The following is a 17,966-nucleotide window of genomic DNA, read 5'->3' on the forward strand; positions in this document are numbered from 1 at the left end:
CTAAGGATTATCTACCCTAGGAACAAATTACTTGAGCTGTATCTGGCAAAAACTTTCCTTCAGACTTTTGAGTCGTCAATATTCTTCACATTCATACTTGATTTGACCTTTATACATTTTTGATTCAAGCGTAATTTAGGGTCTTTTGTAGACCAAAACTTCATTTGGCATACACAATTATAAGCCTTGATGAGTTTTTTTTTTTATATAGTGTTTAATTTTTTCCAGGTGATAGGTCCAGAACACCAATGTAAAAGATATTAATCAACTCATTAATCAGACATTATTCACATTTAGGTATGAAAGTTAGTATAGTAAAAGTTAGGTAGTTTCTTCAGACAACTCTATAAGAATTATTTTACCTTTTGCCAGCAGCTCTTGTCAACCTTATCATTAACATCTTGGCATCGTCTGCATCTTTCTGTAATAAAAAAAATCGTTGGAAAATTTATACAAAACAAACCCACTGGTCAGACAAACAAAATTACTAGGTTCAAGATTATATAAACAAAGTAAGAAAATTGCTAAAAATAAAATCATAAGAAAACCAAAGTAACAGCAATGAGGAAAAAAATAAGGACATGTGCACAATGGTTTGAAGCAGTACTTAAAGGGAAATAACTTAAGTTATTACAATTTATACTCTAATGAAACATAACAAATGTATGGGGACGGAAAAGCAGAATTGCAAATAGCTTAAGAAGCAGGTAAGTGGAAACATTGAAGTAACAATGCAAAAAAAAATATCACTCTACAAAAATTCATTTACAAAATATCAAAAAGTCTTATTCAAACAAATTTACACAATACCTCTGTTTCTAGGATATAATGTAGAGGTTTCTTAACATCCTGTTCATGTAAAATCTTTAATGCACTGAAAAACAAAACAAACAATCATATTCTGAAATTGAAAATGATTGGAGACAGTTTTGTTGTTATCAACATGGATAAAAAAAAATTTACACAGTTTTTTGTCATACTTCAAGTTGTAAACATGCTATTAATTGAATTTTCTTAACCAATTTAAAAATATTATTTTCATATTACTTTGAAGGCAATCAATATATCCTTACATAATTCTATCCTCATTTGAGGATAGATGTGAGTACTTTTAAAACAAGAATGTGTCCAAAGTACACGGATGCCCCACTCGCACTATCCTTTTCCATGTTCCATGGACCGTGAAATTGGGTAATAATCTAATCTGGTATTAAATTAGAAAGATTATACTATAGGGAACATATGTACTAAGTTTCAAGTTGATTGGACTTCAATTTTATCAAAATCTAACTTGACCAAAAACTTTAACCTGAAACTCCCACTTTCATTTTCTATGTTTAGTGGACCGTGAAATTGGAGTCAAAAGTCTAATTTGGCTTCAAAATTAAAAAGATTATATCATAAGCAACAAGTCTACTAAGTTTCAAGTTGATTGGACTTCAGCTTCATCAAAAACTACCTTGACCAAAAACTTTAACCTGAACGGACGGACGCACAGACGGACGCACGGACGAACGGAGCCACAGACCAGAAAACATAATGCCCCTCTACTATCGTAGGTGGGGCATAAAAATGTAATAACAGATCAATGTACTGTATTTAGGCAAAATTACCCCAAATGTCTTTCCAGCTTGTCTATTTCCTTGTGCAGTCTGATTGATTCTTTTGTTTCTTTCCTGTAAAAATGTTTTCAAGATAATGCATCAAAACAAAAATATCAAATGTGTTACAAAAAATAATAATATCTTCAGCAATGTTTTAACAATAAAACGAAAAATATCAGGATTGTTCCATTAAAACATATATGATATTGACAAAAATAGGGTAACATCCAATAAAGGCAGATTTAGAATTTCACTTTAATTTTCAGTTTGCTAAAGTCTTTAACACAACTTCTAGTAGAGATTTCAAAAAGCCTTCTCTGGGTCCCATGTATGGTTTTATTGAACAGCCCTTAGCATTAAGTCACAATAATGAAATATTTTGAGAAGTGAATTTAACGACATAACTGAGTTCAACTGTTATATCTTTCTTCTGCAATGTCATAACTGTACTAGTTGGGTTTACATAAGTATGTAATTAATCAATTCAAAACATATCCACTACTAAAGCCAACGAATAGTGTATTAGGGAGCTACCATTTGATTTTTATGGGGGATGGGGTGGGGTGGGGCTAGGATGAAAAATTTTGTCCTGCATTTTTTTTTAGCTGTAATCTCTGTCCTGCCTTTTTATTTTTCACTCTGTTCGGTCCTGCCTTTTTTTTTTTTTAGTTTATCTTGACTCTTTTTTACCTAAATTGTCATCCTGACTTTTTTTTTGCAAGCGTCTCATCCTGGCTTTTTTTTTTACTCAAAACTCCTGTCTTGCCTATTTTTTTCAAATTTCATCCTAGCCCCCCACCCCCCCCCCCCCTCCCCCATAAAAATCAAATGGTAGCTCCCTTACAGTGATCACAACAGTCTATCACTTTTTGTCAATGACTGCTACAATCGTTACTGGATTTAAATGAAACTAAGAGATTATTATCTGTGATATTTGCATTGTAAAAGTATTTGAGAACAAGAAAATAGCCATTTTGGTAACCTTACCCATATCCTTTCTGTGGAAGACATTGAAAAATTTCTAAAGCTAAATCTAATTGATCATCCCTAAAAAATAAAATGACAAATTACATATTTGTATGAACTTCATCTGCATAACAAACTTGAAATTTGCATTTTTTAACAGAACAAATTAGTTCAAGCAATCAAAAATTAATGACATAAACTGAAAAAGATGTAACAATACTGTCAAACTAGAAATGTTTTCAGATCTTTTTTGTACACCAGTTTAAAATGGAGATTGATGCATGTAAAAATGGTCATAGTTTTCTTTGTAAACAAACATAAGTCTGAAAGAAATGAATTACTTTACAAAGATTTCACTATCTGTTACTTCAGGTGTGAAATAGTGGTATTGCTAATATCTGTATAAAGAAAGAGCAAACAGTTTTCTTACATAGATCATTCAATATCTTAATAAAAATATATATTGGTAATACACATATATTTTAGATAAATATTTAAAACAAAAAAGGTGTACAACATACCTGCCACAAACATATAAAGCTTCTAGGGCTATGGACATGACATCATCCTGACTAGATATTATAGGTCTTTTTTGCTGAAAATGAACAAGATAATGTATTCTTACATAAATTATCCCAAACGGGCTTATAAAAGAGGAACACAAATAACAAATCTTAATTAAAAATGACCATTGCTATTTCTATTAAATCAACAAAGGTTAATCGTTTGAGGTTTTGTGAAGTGCAGAAGACCACACAATAAAGATGTAAAAATTTTGGGGATATTAAATGTTTTTAAAGAACTGAATTTTCAAAAAATTTAAATATGTTAAAATTTGGATACTTTACTTGATGAAGCCAATTACACAAGGTCTTATAGGCTTCAAAATTTGTGAAACATTGTTACACTTTGAACCTCAAAAGCTTAACTGCTCTGTGAAAATGTCTAAGCTTTGCAGACCTGCCAACTTTTGAAAATCTCCATGGGGGATTTAGCGCGCGACCAAATTTTTAAGGGTTACAATTTTAGCGACTTTTCTGTGTGCATTTTTTTTTCTCCTAAAAAAGTCTTAAGTTCTCTTCTTTTTTCTTTTGGTATAATAATGATGAGCTTGTAGGCCTTTATTTCTTTAATTTGCATTATTCTTGTACTATTAAATTATTAAATTGACAAAATAACTGAAGAATAGAGAAAAATGGCATTAAAAATAAAGGATTCAAAGTAGAGACCCACCCCCCTTTTTCCCCCTCTAAATACCTTCTTATCTATGAACCTTGACTCAAAAGACCTAAAACTACATGCCCTAAAGTTAGAAGGATGAAGATAGATTTTGATTTACTCTTACTAATGGTCTTATCAGTATCAATGAGAAAATGGTTAAAGTTTGAGTTATCTTTCTTTGTATTCAGAGGTGCTCTTTACCGGCGAAGGCTTATTCAGTAACACAGTAGAAGAGAATACAAAATGGCGTCAATTTTAAATCAACAGACATTCGTCGTCTGGTTTCAAAAATTAAAAGGATTTCAAGATAAACGATGTTTTCTTGAGAGTTCATTACAGTTCTCAACTTTCAATTAATTATGATTTTGGGAATGGAAATACAGTCTACTATTATCGTCTTAAAATTAACAATTCAATCTTTACAATGTTAAATCTAATTTAAGAATTACTTCTCAAAAAAACTCACAGTCGCTTTAGATGCTTCAAATATTTTAGTAGGTAATGTAAGATCTGTCTTAGCTTTTGTGACAATGTAATCTCTTAGTAATGAAGTAAAGGTCCCTGGCTGTCTGTGTTCACACTGCTGTAGGAAAGGTACTAGCCATTTGTGTAGACACTTTGTGTACATTTCTGTTGATGCCTGAATAAAAAATAATATTACAATAATATACATGTATAATATCTGTCATTTGTGTAGACACTTTGTGTACATTTCTGTTGATGCCTGAATAAAAAATAATATTACAATAATATACATGTATAATATCTGTCATTTGTGTAGACACTTTGTGTACATTTCTGTTGATGCCTGAATAAAAAATAATATTACAATAATATACATGTATAATATCTGTCATTTGTGTAGACACTTTGTGTACATTTCTGTGGTTGCCTGAATAAAAAATAATATTACAATAATATACATGTATAATATCTGTCATTTGTGTAGACACTTTGTGTACATTTCTGTTGTTGCCTAAATAAAAAATAATATTACAATAATATACATGTTTAATATCTGTCATTTTTGTAGACACTTTGTGTACATTTCTGTTGTTGCCTGAATAAAAAATAATATTACAGTAATATACATGTATAATATCTGTCATTTGTGTAGACACTTTGTGTACATTTCTGCGGTTGCCTGAGTAAAAAATAATATTACAATAATATACATGTATAATATCTGTCATTTGTGTAGACACTTTGTGTACATTTCTGTTGATGCCTGAATAAAAAATAATATTACAATAATATACATGTTTAATATCTGTCATTTGTGTAGACACTTTGTGTACATTTCTGTTGATGCCTGAATAAAAAATAATATTACAATAATATACATGTTTAATATCTGTCATTTTTGTAGACACTTTGTGTACATTTCTGTTGATGCCTGAATAAAAATTAATAAAATGAGTCGGTGTTACTGTTCTAAATTTTTTTGCTTATAAGTTATTTTTAAAACATGTTGTCAGCTCCATCTCCTTATCCCCATTTTATTGAGATTGTATTGAAAGCAATCTACACTCACTATTTCAAACCATAACAAAAGATTGCTATATTTTTTTCATCAGATTTAAATATTTTTATGTACATTTTTGACATATAGTTCTTTAACTCTTTCTGCTCTTATACATCCTTGACTTTCAAATACATCATTGACCAGTCCTGATTAAGATAGATCCAGAAAAGTATTTTGGATCCACTAAAATTATCAGTAAAATTGAGAATGGAAATGGGGAATGTGCCAAAGAGACAACAATCCGACCATAGAGCAGACAACAGCAGAAGGTCACCAACAGGTCTTCAATGCAATGAGAAATTCCCACAACCGGAGGCGTCCTTCAGCTGGCCCCTAAACAAATATATACTAGTTCAGTGATAATGTAGTTGTTTTCCTTTTTCGTTTGTTTAAATAAGTTGGTTTTACAACTATTCATTTTTTTTGGAACATGCTCAAAACCATATTTGTTTCAGATTCTTGCTTTTTGAAAATTAGATCTGAGAGATATGATAACAGGTCAGATTTTTTTTTGTACAGCCGAATTCAAATTACCTTTACCTGTAAAACTACAACATACCTTGGACATAATTAGTTCCAATTTATCATAGTCGGCCATCTTTTGTAGTTCATCAAAGGTCAGATTTTCATCAACATAACAGTCGTATACTAGCATCTCCATGGTTACCAAGTTATCCAGTAGTTCAGATAAACCCTGAAAAAATAAGTATTCACATTATTATCAACTAAAATCATACATTTATATATATCATTTCTATTTCCTCAACTTGTTGAAGAATAACTTCAAATATGTTACTACTGTTTCAATACATGGCCTCTCATTTAATGAAATGCTAGTATACAAAAACATTCTCTCCCAAATATATCCTGCAAACAAATTTATTTTTGAGAATACTTTTTTTTACATTTTTAGCTCTTTTCAGACATTTTCAAACAATCAACATCAAAGTTTGTATTTATAGGAGTAGATATTTTTTAGGTTTATGAAAACTATATCCTGAATTGTAAGACCCACCTCAACTCCTCTCTCAGTGGCCAGTTTCACTAACTCTACCGATAAGTCTACTTGTCTTGATAACCTCTCTATCTCACAGGCTCTGAAACTGTACCACTTAGAAAGATCATCAGTGTTTGGGTTGGCCATTCTATAGAAAAAAATATGTTAAAATTAATATTACTATGATTATTTTATCATGTCTGCTTAGTCATTTAAGGTATCACTAAATCAAGAATTCCAGTATAGAAAAAATTAAACAAAATGGCTGAAAAACACATTAATTTATGAAAGTGAACAAATTTATTTAATCTAAACAAGCTTATGCATAAAAACCAACAGACAAAATACTTAAAAAACTTATGTTGTATGACAATAAAGCCAACATGACTAATCAAAAACTACTTCCTCTATAATATAAATAGTGTAAGGTTTTTTCATATTTGTTTGCTGGTGTTATAAATCATTATACGAACCTAAATTCTTTGAGACCTGGATTTTCCTCATACAAGAAACCTCCAAGATCTGGTAAAACTGGTTCTATGATAGTTCTGAAAAATATCAGTGTTAAATTGAATTAAATAACCATCTATCAATAACTCACTCCATTTTAATATGTTGAAGATACCATTTGTCTATTTATAATTATAAAACAAAATTGCATGGTTCACTCAGTACAACCCTAAATAAAATAGTTGTGCTGTAAAGGTTGTCATTGAAAGAAAAGTTAAACTGTATAACTAAAAATGAAGTTCAAAATGTGCTTTTAAACTTTATTATAAAATGGCAGGTGAATGCTAAGTTAGGAGAATTTAGACTGCTATCAATGAAGGTCCAATGATACACCTCATTTCCAAATTTACGCTTTTGTAGTATCTGTCTACTTTTAATGTATTACTGAATGTTTATTTGAACTAAAATTCAAAATTATATACAGTCGACTCTCGTTATCTTGAAGTCAGTCGGACCAGTGAAATATTTCGAGATACACATAGTTCGACTTAAACGAAAACCGGCAATTTGACAAACCAAGGGACACAACTCTTGCTTATCTTGGTTAAACTAAAATGAATTCGGGTGAATATGGGAAGGGGATCGATATTCTGGTATCAGATCGATGTATTTAAATGTCATGGTCTTTCATTATTATAATAACATTATATTTACTTATTCTATTGTTTCAGTTACAATTTTTTCCTATGGCTTTTTTTCGAGAGAGTAATTACCATTCATTAGTTTCGTTATTCAGTTCGGTGACAAAATTGTTTATTCTCGGATACATGAGATTTTAGAAAAGTTAGATTTCTCTTCATTTTGTTTAATCACACTCTTTCTTTTCAAAAGAAAATATAACAAGATTAAAGACGCCGATTCAGTAGTTTTTGGTTGATTATTTACAGAGGTCATAATCTTTCTTCACTTTAAACACACCCAAGCTCATTAGTATAAATAACAATTAATTGTTTTGTAAACATTTTAAATACTTTTTTATGAATTTTAACAATGTATCACTAATTATTTATATAATTTCTTAGGTAAACACTAGTGGAAATAGCATGTCATAAATTAATACAGTGGTCAGTGACCGGAAATTAAATTACACGTGTATTGTCAGATTAACTCTTCGATCCATTTAAATCCTGGAGGTCATGTTTTGACATATGTGTATTAGTTTGAGATAGATAATGAATTTTGAATGCTTTTGTTAACCTTGGGACCGAAAATTTAGTTCGACTCAACCAAAATTTCAACTCATCCAATTTCGACTCATGTTGAATTACATACATATATATGGAACAAATTTCGGGACCAAGTGAAAACTTTGACTCATCCGAAATTTTGAGTCAACCAGGTGACAACAAGAGTTAACTGTATGTTAAATATCAGCAATATTAAAAACAAACCTAAAGCGTAATCTCAAATTAATCAACAGCTTAATTTTCATGTAAGGAGTACAATGTTGTCTCTAATCATCTTTTATTTTTTTACCTGCAAAAATCTTCCTCACTCCAATCTTTTTCTCTCCATCTGTCTTCTTCCCAGGGTATAACTGATTTATCATTCCTGTAACATAGAAAGAACAATAATACTACTGTACATGTCTTTGATTCTGATTTACTCTAACTCAAATAATAAGTTTTTGGAAGTTTATATTTATCCAAAGGAAGTTTTAAGATATTACTTTTGTTGTTGAATGGTTTCATGTGATATCCGTTTCACGTGGCTCGGTGCTTATACATCTCGTCAATGTGTTTGTATTGGCTTTCAATTTTTTGTGGTTTGTTTTGTATTTGCGACTTTTTGAATTTCTTTTGTTCTTATAACGTGACTCTGTACTTTAAAAGATCCCGTCAGTATGATATTGTTCTATTATATGTCATTATGATATATTTCTATTATGAATTACAATATGCGTTGAACCACAAACGTCAAAATCATTCAAACACGTAGTGGAATTTACTATTTTTGAATTCTTATAAATTCTATATATAACTTTTGGACTAGTTTAAATCTCGGTCTATTTCTTAAATTTATTCTTACATACTTTTGATTTTTTAACCCTGTATGCTAACATTCCAATGAAAATTTTAAAATTGTTTGTACGCACATTGAACGACAAATTTATGTGACGTATAAAATTTTCTGACGTCAGACACTCAAATCAATAAATGTGTTCGTAGATAGTAGATGTTTTTGTGTTCTGTTAAATTGTTTCTTTTAAAATTGTTAAACGATGATGACTGATGTACCCATATTTTGACTATAATATTTATTGTGTCTGTTTATTTAACGCATCAATGTAAAAATATCGGAAATTGATGAGACTGTCATTAAAGTGAGAGGGTTAGCGCTATAGAACCAGGTTTAATCCACCATTTTCTACATTTGAAAATGCCTGTACCAAGTCAGGAATATGACAGTTTTTGTCCATTCGTTTTTTATGCGTTTTGTTATTTGATTTTGCCATGTGATTATGGACTTTCCCAATTGATCTTCCTCTAAGTTCAGTATTTTTGTGATTTTACTTTTTAAAAGTGCTGGTTCATAAGATTTGGTTCATACATTTTACATCTTTTAAAGATGTATGTTATTCGTTGATCATTCTTTTGATTGTTAATTTTGTCAATTCTGTCCAAATAAAAAATAATCTAGACACAAAAAAAAAAATGATTACCCACATATCTGACAATTCTGAAAAAGTATACTTTCAGTTTACCCTCTTCAAAAATATTCTAGTTTGGTAGCCTTTCAAAATTTCCTATATGTTTTCTTGTTTGTTTGTATAATTGTTTTTAATAATATGGTGTTTTATGTTAAGATATAGTGATATATATTAACTAGAGGCTCTAAAGAGCCTGTGTCGCTCACCTTGGTCTTGTGCATATTAAACAATGGACACAGATAAATTCATGACATAATTGTGTTTTGGTGATAGTGATGTGTTGGTAGGTCTTACTTTACTGAACATTCTTGTTGCTACAATTATCTTTATCTATAATGAACTTGGCCCAGTAATTACAGAGGAAAATATTTTCTAAAAATTAACAAAAATTTATGAAAAATGTTAAAAATTAACTGTAAAGGGCAATAACTCCTTAAGGGGTCAATTGACTATTTTGGTCATGCAAAACTTATTTGTGGATCTTATTTTGCTGAATGTTATTGCTGTATACAGTTTATCTCTATCTATAATAATATTCAAGATAATAACAAAAAACGGCAAAATTTCCTTAAAATTACCAATTCAGGACAGAAACCTAACAATGGGTTGTCCGATCCATGTGAAAATATCAGGGCAGATAGATCTTCACCTGATTAACAATTAAACCCTGTCAGATTTTCTCTTAATGCTTCGGTTTTTGAGTTATAAGCCAAAAACTGCATTTTACCCCTATGTTCTATTATTAGCCGTGGCAGCCATTTTGGTTGATTGGCCAGGTCACGCCACACATTTTTTAAACAAGTTACCCCAATGATGACTGTGGCCAAGTTAAGTTTAATTTGGCCCAGTAGTTTCAGAGAAGAAGATTTTTGTAAAAGATTACTAAGATTTACGAAAAAATGGTTAAGAATTGACTATAAAGGGCAAGAACTCCTTCAGGGGTCAACTGACCATTTTGGTCATGTTGACTTATTTGTAAATCTTACTTTGCTGAACATTATTGCTGTTTACAGATTATCCCTATCTATAATAATATTCAAGATAATAACCAAAAACAGCAAAATTTCCTTAAAATTACCAATTCAGGGGCAGCAAATCAACAACAGGTTGTCCGATTCATCTGAAAATTTCAGGACAGATAGATCTTGACCTGATAAACACTTTTATAGCTGTCAGATTTGCTCGAAATGCTTTGGTTTTTGAATTATAAGCCAAAAACTGCATTTTACCCCTATGTTCTATTTTTAGCCATGGCGGCCATCTTGGTTGGTTTGCCCGGTCACGCCACACATTTTTAAAACTAGATATCCCAAAGATGATTGTGGCCAAGTTTGGATTAATTTGGCCCTGTAGTTTCAGAGGAGAAGATTTTTGTAAAAGATTACTAAGATTTACGAAAAATGGTTAAAAATTTACTATAAAGGTCAATAACTCCTAAAGGGGTCAACTGACCATTTTGGTCATGTTGACTTATTTGTAAATCTTACTTTGCTGAACATTATTGCTGTTTACAGTTTATCTCTATCTATAATAATATTCAAGATAATAGCCAAAAACAGCAAAAATTACCTAAAATTACCAGTTCAGGGGCAGCAACCCTATAACAGGTTGTCGGATTCATCTGAAAATTTGAGGGCAGATAGATCTTGACCTGATAAACAATTTAATCCCGGTCAGATTTGCTCTAAATGCTTTGGTTTTTGAGTTATAAGCCAAAAACTGCATTTTACCCCTATGTTCTATTTTTAGCCATGGCGGCCATCTTGGTTGGTTGGCCGGGTCACGCCACACATTTTTTAAACTAGATACCCCAATGATGATTGTGGCCAAGTTTGTTTGGTTTAATTTGGCCCAGTAGTTTCAGAGGAGAAGATTTTTGTAAAAGTTAACGACGACGGAAGACGACGACGGACGACGGATGCCAAGTGATGGGAAAAGCTCACTTGGCCCTTCGGGCCAGGTGAGCTAAAAATGTAATATAAATGTATTTTAATCTGTGTTTTTACAGTCTCTCATAACTCTTTTTAGATTGGCTCTTTTATAAATTGTTAATATTATATTGACTGTGTTTTATATCAAATGTTTTAAAGCGGTGAGACTCTAATAAAAATAAATTATTTGTTTGTATGATTCAATTACCAATTATCAAAATTATTCCTGATTTTTTTTGGGGGGGAATTAGTTATATTTGTGACTTTGTAGTGGAGGATTCTTTAAAAGGGCTATTTTATCTTAACCAGCAAAACTATAAATTCTGTATATGAAATTATCATTTAACCAAACTTCAAACCTTCAGAATTATTTCTATAATATTACTTTGCATCTATTAGCAGACTAATATTAAAAATATTAATAATGAATATAAATAATGCAGAAAGAAATATTATGAAACAAACTTTAATATTACTTACCCAACTTCTGGTAGCAGTGACCTATATTCATGTGGATTTGTTGTTTCTGGAAAATTAGACAATATTCCTAACCTAAAACATACCAATATCAAAATGAAATATTCCTTCAGCAATGTTATTTACAGCAACAATAAAAACTAGAGGCTCTAAAGAGCCTGTGTCGCTCACCTTGGTCTATGTGAATATTAAAGGAAGAAGATGGATTCATGACAAAATTGTGTTTTGGTGATGGTGATGTGTTTGTACATCTTACTTTACTGAACATTCTTGCTGCTTAAAATTATCTCTATCTATAATGAACTTGGCCCATTAGTTTCAGTGGAAAATGTTAGTAAAAATTTACAAATTTTATGAAAATTGTTAAAAATTGACTATAAAGAACAATAACTCCTAAGGGGGTCAATTAACCATTTCGGTCATGTTGACTTATTTGTAAATCTTACTTTGCTGAACATTATTGTTGTTTACAGTTTATCTCTATCAATAATAATATTCAAGATAATGACCAAAAACAGCAAAATTTCCTTAAAACTAACAATCCAGGGTCAGCAACCCAACAACGGGTTGTCCGATTCATCTAAAATTTTCAGAGCAGATAAATGTTGACCTGATAAACAATTTTACTCCATGTCAGATTTGCTCTAAATGCTTTGGGTTTTGAGTTACAAGCCAAAAACTGCATTTTACCCCATGTTCTATTTTTAGCCATGGCGGCCATCTTGGTTGGATGGCCGGGTCACCGGACACATTTTTCAAACTACTAACCTAAAAGATGATTGTGGCCAAGTTTGGATTAATTTGGCCAAGTAGTTTCAGAGGAGAAGATTTTTGTAAAAGATTACTAAGATTTACGAAAAATGGTTAAAAATTGACTATAAAGGGCAATAACTCCTAAAGGGGTCAACTGACCATTTCAGTCATGTTGACTTATTTGTAAATCTTACTTTGGTGAACATTATTGCTGTTTATAGTTTATCTCTATCTATAATGATATTCAAGATAATAACCAAAAAGAGCAAAATTTCCTTAAAATTACTAATTCAGGGCCAGCAACCCAACAACGGGTTATCCGATTCATCTGAAAATTTCAGGGCAGATAGATCTTGAACTGATAAACAATTTTACCCCATGTCAGATTTGCTCTAAATGCTTTGGGTTTTGAGTTATAAGCCAAAAACTGCATTTTACCCCATGTTCTATTTTTAGCCATGGCGGCCATCTTGGTTTGATGGCCGGGTCACCGGACACATTTTTCAAACTACTAACCTAAAAGATGATTGTGGCCAAGTTTGGATTAATTTGGCCCAGTAGTTTCAGAGGAGAAGATTTTTGTAAAATATTACTAAGATTTACGAAAAATGATTAAAAATTGACTATAAAGGGCAATAACTCCTAAAGGGGTCAACTGACCATTTCAGTCATGTTGACTTATTTGTAAATCTTACTTTGCTGAACATTATTGCTGTTTACTGTTTATCTCTATCTATAATAATATTCAAGATAATAACCAAAAACAGCAAAATTTCCTTAAAATTACTAATTCAGGGGCAGCAACTCAACAACGGGTTATCCGATTCATCTGAAAATTTCAGGGCAGATAGATCTTTACCTGTTTAACAATTCTACCCCATGTCAGATTTGCTCTAAATGCTTTGGTTTTTGAGTTATAAGCCAAAAACTGCATTTTACCCCTATGTTCTATTTTTAGCCATGGCGGCCATCTTGGATGGTTGGCCGGGTCACTGGACACATTTTTTAAACTAGATACCCCAATGATGATTGTGGCCAAGTTTGGTTTAATTTGGCCAAGTAGTTTCAGAGGAGAAAATTTTTGTAAAAGTTAACGACGACGACGGACGACGGACGACGGACGACGACGGACGACGACGGACGCCGGACGCCAAGTGATGAGAAAAGCTCACTTGGCCTTTTAGGCCAGGTGAGCTAAAAAATGTCTTGCAAGTGGTCAGTTTTATTTGGATTGTTATTAAGGTTTTTATTAAGGTTTTGTTAGATAATGAAGTCAAAATTGCTAAAGTCAAAAACTATACTCTACACATTATTGTTTCCAATAAGCTTTTGACAATTACCTGTGAGGTCTTAGATCTTCCCAGTGAAAGGTGAACAGAGTTTCTAAAGCTTCTATATTATTATCCTGTAAATATAAATTATGAATATAAACAAACACTATCAAAATAAAAGAATTAAGAAATTACATCATAATATTATTCCATATTTTCTATGTTATAATTAAAAGAAAACTTTTGGAATAAGTATTTTCCAGTTTAATTTGAATCTCCCAAATTTGAAATACTTTCTGAAAGTGTTTGATCTAATTTTTTGAAAAAATCACAAACCTATAATTTCCAATAATTTATTATAAGATATCATTTGTTACCACTATATTTCTTGCGAAGACAAGTAATATATTTTTTAACCAAATATTTTTAATGCATACACATTTTCTGTAAAATTTAAGAAAATGCAGTTGATTTTTAATCTTAAACTTCACAATTTTTAATCAGTGGGCAATAAGGATCTCATAAAAAAAATGCAATGTTAACCATGTTAACCTACCCTGGCATAATTAACTGCAATCTCCACTATGTTTGCTGATCTGAATTTCTGGAAGAATTTTTCATTAAACCTTTCTGCTGCTGCATGGACACCTCCCAGAATACACTGCAAACAAGCAGATCAAATATTACTACAGCCTGCACAAAGTTTTTCAAGCAATAAGGAATAGTCTTATGGAGATGGAGTAATTTAAAGCTGATGTATTTGAAGCCACACTATATTCAATATCTCTAGAAATCATTCACTTTGTGTAGTCATTAAAAATATAGTCATATTATCTATATGAAATTTTTGTGTTTTTGTTGATTTATTTTACTGATATAACATTTAACAATATATAGACAATTCACGTCCACTCTGTCCACTCTGTGTAGTATTTCTATTTGCATCCATCTGAGTAGAGCCTTTTTCAACTGATTTTTATAGTTTGCTCTTATGTTGTACTGTTACACCAGTGTCCCAGGTATGGGGAGGGTTGGGATCCTGCTAACATGTTTAACCCCGCCACATTCTGTATGTATGTGCCTGCCCCAAGTCAGGAGCCTGTAATTAAGTGGTTGTCGTTTGTTTATGTGTTATATATTTGTTTTTCATTTATTTTTTGTACATAACTTAGGCCAAAAGTTTTCTGCTTTGAATTGTTTTACATTGTTACCAAGCCATTTCGTTGCCTTTTATATCTGACTATGCGGTATGGGTTTTGCTCATTGTTGAAGGCTGTAAGGTGACCTATAGTTGTTAATTTCTGAGTCATTTGGTCTCTTGTGGAGAGTTGTCACATTGGCAATCATGTCACATCTTCTTTTTTATAATCATGATACCTCATAAGTTTTCAATCTGTACAAATACTGAAGAAGTTTTCTTCTGACTCGACACACTTCTCTCTGTTCTAGATTCAGACTGAAATTAGATGAAGATAAAATTAGATATATCATATACTGAATATAATATTTCAATCTTTTTATTTATAGGTATACAGAATATTGATGTCTAAAGAAATTATCCACAGGAAGAGCCTTAATGTTAAAGATCCAGACAACAGAATGCAGAATCACCTTATCTCACTTCCACAACAACAACTAGAGGCTCTAAAGAGCCTGTGTCGCTCACCTTGGTCTATGTGCATATTAAACAAAGGACACAAATGGATTCATGACAAAATTGTATTTTGGTGATGGTGATGTGTTTGAAGTTCTTACTTTACTGAACATTCTTGCTTCTTACAATTATATCTATAATGAACTTTGCCCATTAGTAACAGAGAAAAATATTTGGTAAAAATTTACATAAATTTACCAAATTAATGAAAATTGTTAAAAATTGACTATAAAGGGCAATAACTCCTTAAGGGGTCAATTGACCATTTAGGTCATGGACTTATTTGTAGATCTTACTTTGATGAACATTATCGCTGTTTACAGTTTATCGCTATCTATAATAGTATTCAAGATAATAACCAAAAACAGCAAAATTTCTTTAAAAATTACCAATTGGAGGGCAGCAACCCAACAACCGGTTGTCCAATTCATTTGAATATTTCAGGGCAGATATATATTGACTTGATTAACAATTTAACTCCTTGTCAGATTTCCTATAAATGATTTGGTTTCAGAGTTATAAGCAAAAAACTACATTTTACCCCTGTTCTATTTTTAGCCGTGGTGGCCATCTTGGTTGGTTGACCGGGTCACGCCACACATTTTTTAAACTAGATACCCCAAAGATGATTGTGGCCAACTTTGGATTAATTTGGCCCATTGGTTTCAGAGGAGAAGATTTTTGTAAAAGATTACTTAGATTTATGAAAAATGGTTAAAAATTGACTATAAAGGGCAATAACTCCTTAAGGGGTCAACTGACCATTTCGGTCATGTTGACTTATTTGTAAATCTAACTTTGCTGAACATTATTGCTGTTCACAGTTTATCTCTATCTATAATAATATTCAAGATAATAACCAAAAACGGCAATATTTCCTCAAAATTACCAATTCAGGGGCAGCAACCCAACAACAGGTTGACCGATTCATCTAAATTTCAGGGCAGATAGATCTTGACCTGATAAACATTTTTACCCCACATCAGATTTCCTCTAAATGCTTTGGTTTTTGAGTTATAAGCCAAAAACTGCATTTTACCCCTATGTTCTATTTTTAGCCGTGGCGGCCATCTTGGTTGGTTGACCGGGTCACGCCACACATTTTTTAAACTAGATACCCCAAAGATGATTGTGGCAAAGTTTGAATTAATTTGGCCCAGTAGTTTCAGAGGAGAAGATTTTTGTAAAAGATTACTTAGATTTATGAAAAATGGTTAAAAATTGACTATAAAGGGCAATAACTCCTAAAGGGGTCAACTGACCATTTCGGTCATGTTGACTTATTTGTAAATCTAACTTTGCCGAACATTATTGCTGTTTACAGTTTATCTCTATCTATAATAATATTCAAGATAATAACCAAAAACAGCAAAATTTCCGATTCATCTGAAAATTTCAGGGCAGATAGATCTTGACCTGATAAACATATTTACCCCATGTCAGATTTCCTCTAAATGCTTTGGTTTTTGAGTTATAAGCCAAAAACTGCATTTTAACCCCATGTTCTATTTTTAGCCGTGGCGGCCATCTTGGTTGGTTGACCGGGTCACGCCACATATTTTTTAAACTAGATACCCTAAAGATGATTGTGGCCAAGTTTGGTTCAATTTGGCCCAGTAGTTTCAGAGGAGAAGATTTTTGTAAAAGTTAACGACGACGGACGACGGACGACGACGGACGACGGACGACGCCGGACGACGACGCCGGACGCCGGACGCAAAGTGATGGGAAAAGCTCACTTGGCCCTTCGGGCCAGGTGAGCTAAAAAAAGTTGCAGTTTCAACAAAGAAGGATACATTTATTCTAAGAAAAATTAATGTAAAAAACTTTTATTCACTATTAAATCTTTTTACAGTATTAAAAATGGGGACAAATTTCTAACAACAACTGACCATTTGTTCTAAAATATTAATTCTAAATTTTACAAATCTATAAAATGTACAGGTTCTTAGGTTGTCTCCAATTTAGTATCTTTATTCAAAGCAGTTAATTTTCTAAATAATCAAAGCACTTCATTTTTTCAAACAAGAGTGCACACGCTGAAATGTCTCGCTTTCTTTACTAATCATTGATATTATGTTGATAGTCCTAAATATAAAGCTTTATTACAACTGTCACATAAACTCAACATTAACAAAGAAAACTAAACATTGATTAATGTACCATGAAAATGAGGTCAAGGTCAGATGAACCATGCCAGGCAGACATGTATTGGTAACAATTCTTCAATACAACTAATATAGTTGACCTATTGCTTATAAATTAAGACAAAAAGACCAAAACAAAAATACTCAACACTTGGCAATGAACCATGAAAATGAGGTCAAGGTCAAATAAAACCTGTGCAACTGACATGTAGATCATAAAGTATTTCCATACACCAAATATAGCTGACCTATTGCATATA

At 31.7% G+C, this 17,966-nt stretch overlaps 1 protein-coding gene across 1 annotated transcript in view; it reads right to left on the minus strand.

The window, feature by feature from the left end:
• Nucleotides 1–17,966, minus strand: part of LOC143071070 (NBAS subunit of NRZ tethering complex-like) — a 156,436-nt gene that overhangs the window by 34,802 nt on the left and 103,668 nt on the right. Inside the window, exons 13-26 of the mRNA XM_076245145.1 lie at nucleotides 15,283–15,361; nucleotides 14,462–14,566; nucleotides 13,975–14,039; nucleotides 11,885–11,956; nucleotides 8,300–8,374; nucleotides 6,787–6,861; nucleotides 6,332–6,461; nucleotides 5,876–6,010; nucleotides 4,258–4,431; nucleotides 3,092–3,165; nucleotides 2,592–2,651; nucleotides 1,614–1,676; nucleotides 811–874; nucleotides 363–421 (exon numbers count right to left, since the gene is read on the minus strand). Coding sequence (XP_076101260.1) covers nucleotides 363–421; nucleotides 811–874; nucleotides 1,614–1,676; nucleotides 2,592–2,651; nucleotides 3,092–3,165; nucleotides 4,258–4,431; nucleotides 5,876–6,010; nucleotides 6,332–6,461; nucleotides 6,787–6,861; nucleotides 8,300–8,374; nucleotides 11,885–11,956; nucleotides 13,975–14,039; nucleotides 14,462–14,566; nucleotides 15,283–15,361 — 1,230 coding nt within the window. The remainder of the gene's footprint in view (nucleotides 1–362; nucleotides 422–810; nucleotides 875–1,613; nucleotides 1,677–2,591; nucleotides 2,652–3,091; nucleotides 3,166–4,257; nucleotides 4,432–5,875; nucleotides 6,011–6,331; nucleotides 6,462–6,786; nucleotides 6,862–8,299; nucleotides 8,375–11,884; nucleotides 11,957–13,974; nucleotides 14,040–14,461; nucleotides 14,567–15,282; nucleotides 15,362–17,966) is intronic.

The sequence above is a fragment of the Mytilus galloprovincialis genome, chromosome 4, assembly GCF_965363235.1.
Source record: "Mytilus galloprovincialis chromosome 4, xbMytGall1.hap1.1, whole genome shotgun sequence".
Lineage (NCBI taxonomy): Eukaryota > Metazoa > Mollusca > Bivalvia > Mytilida > Mytilidae > Mytilus > Mytilus galloprovincialis.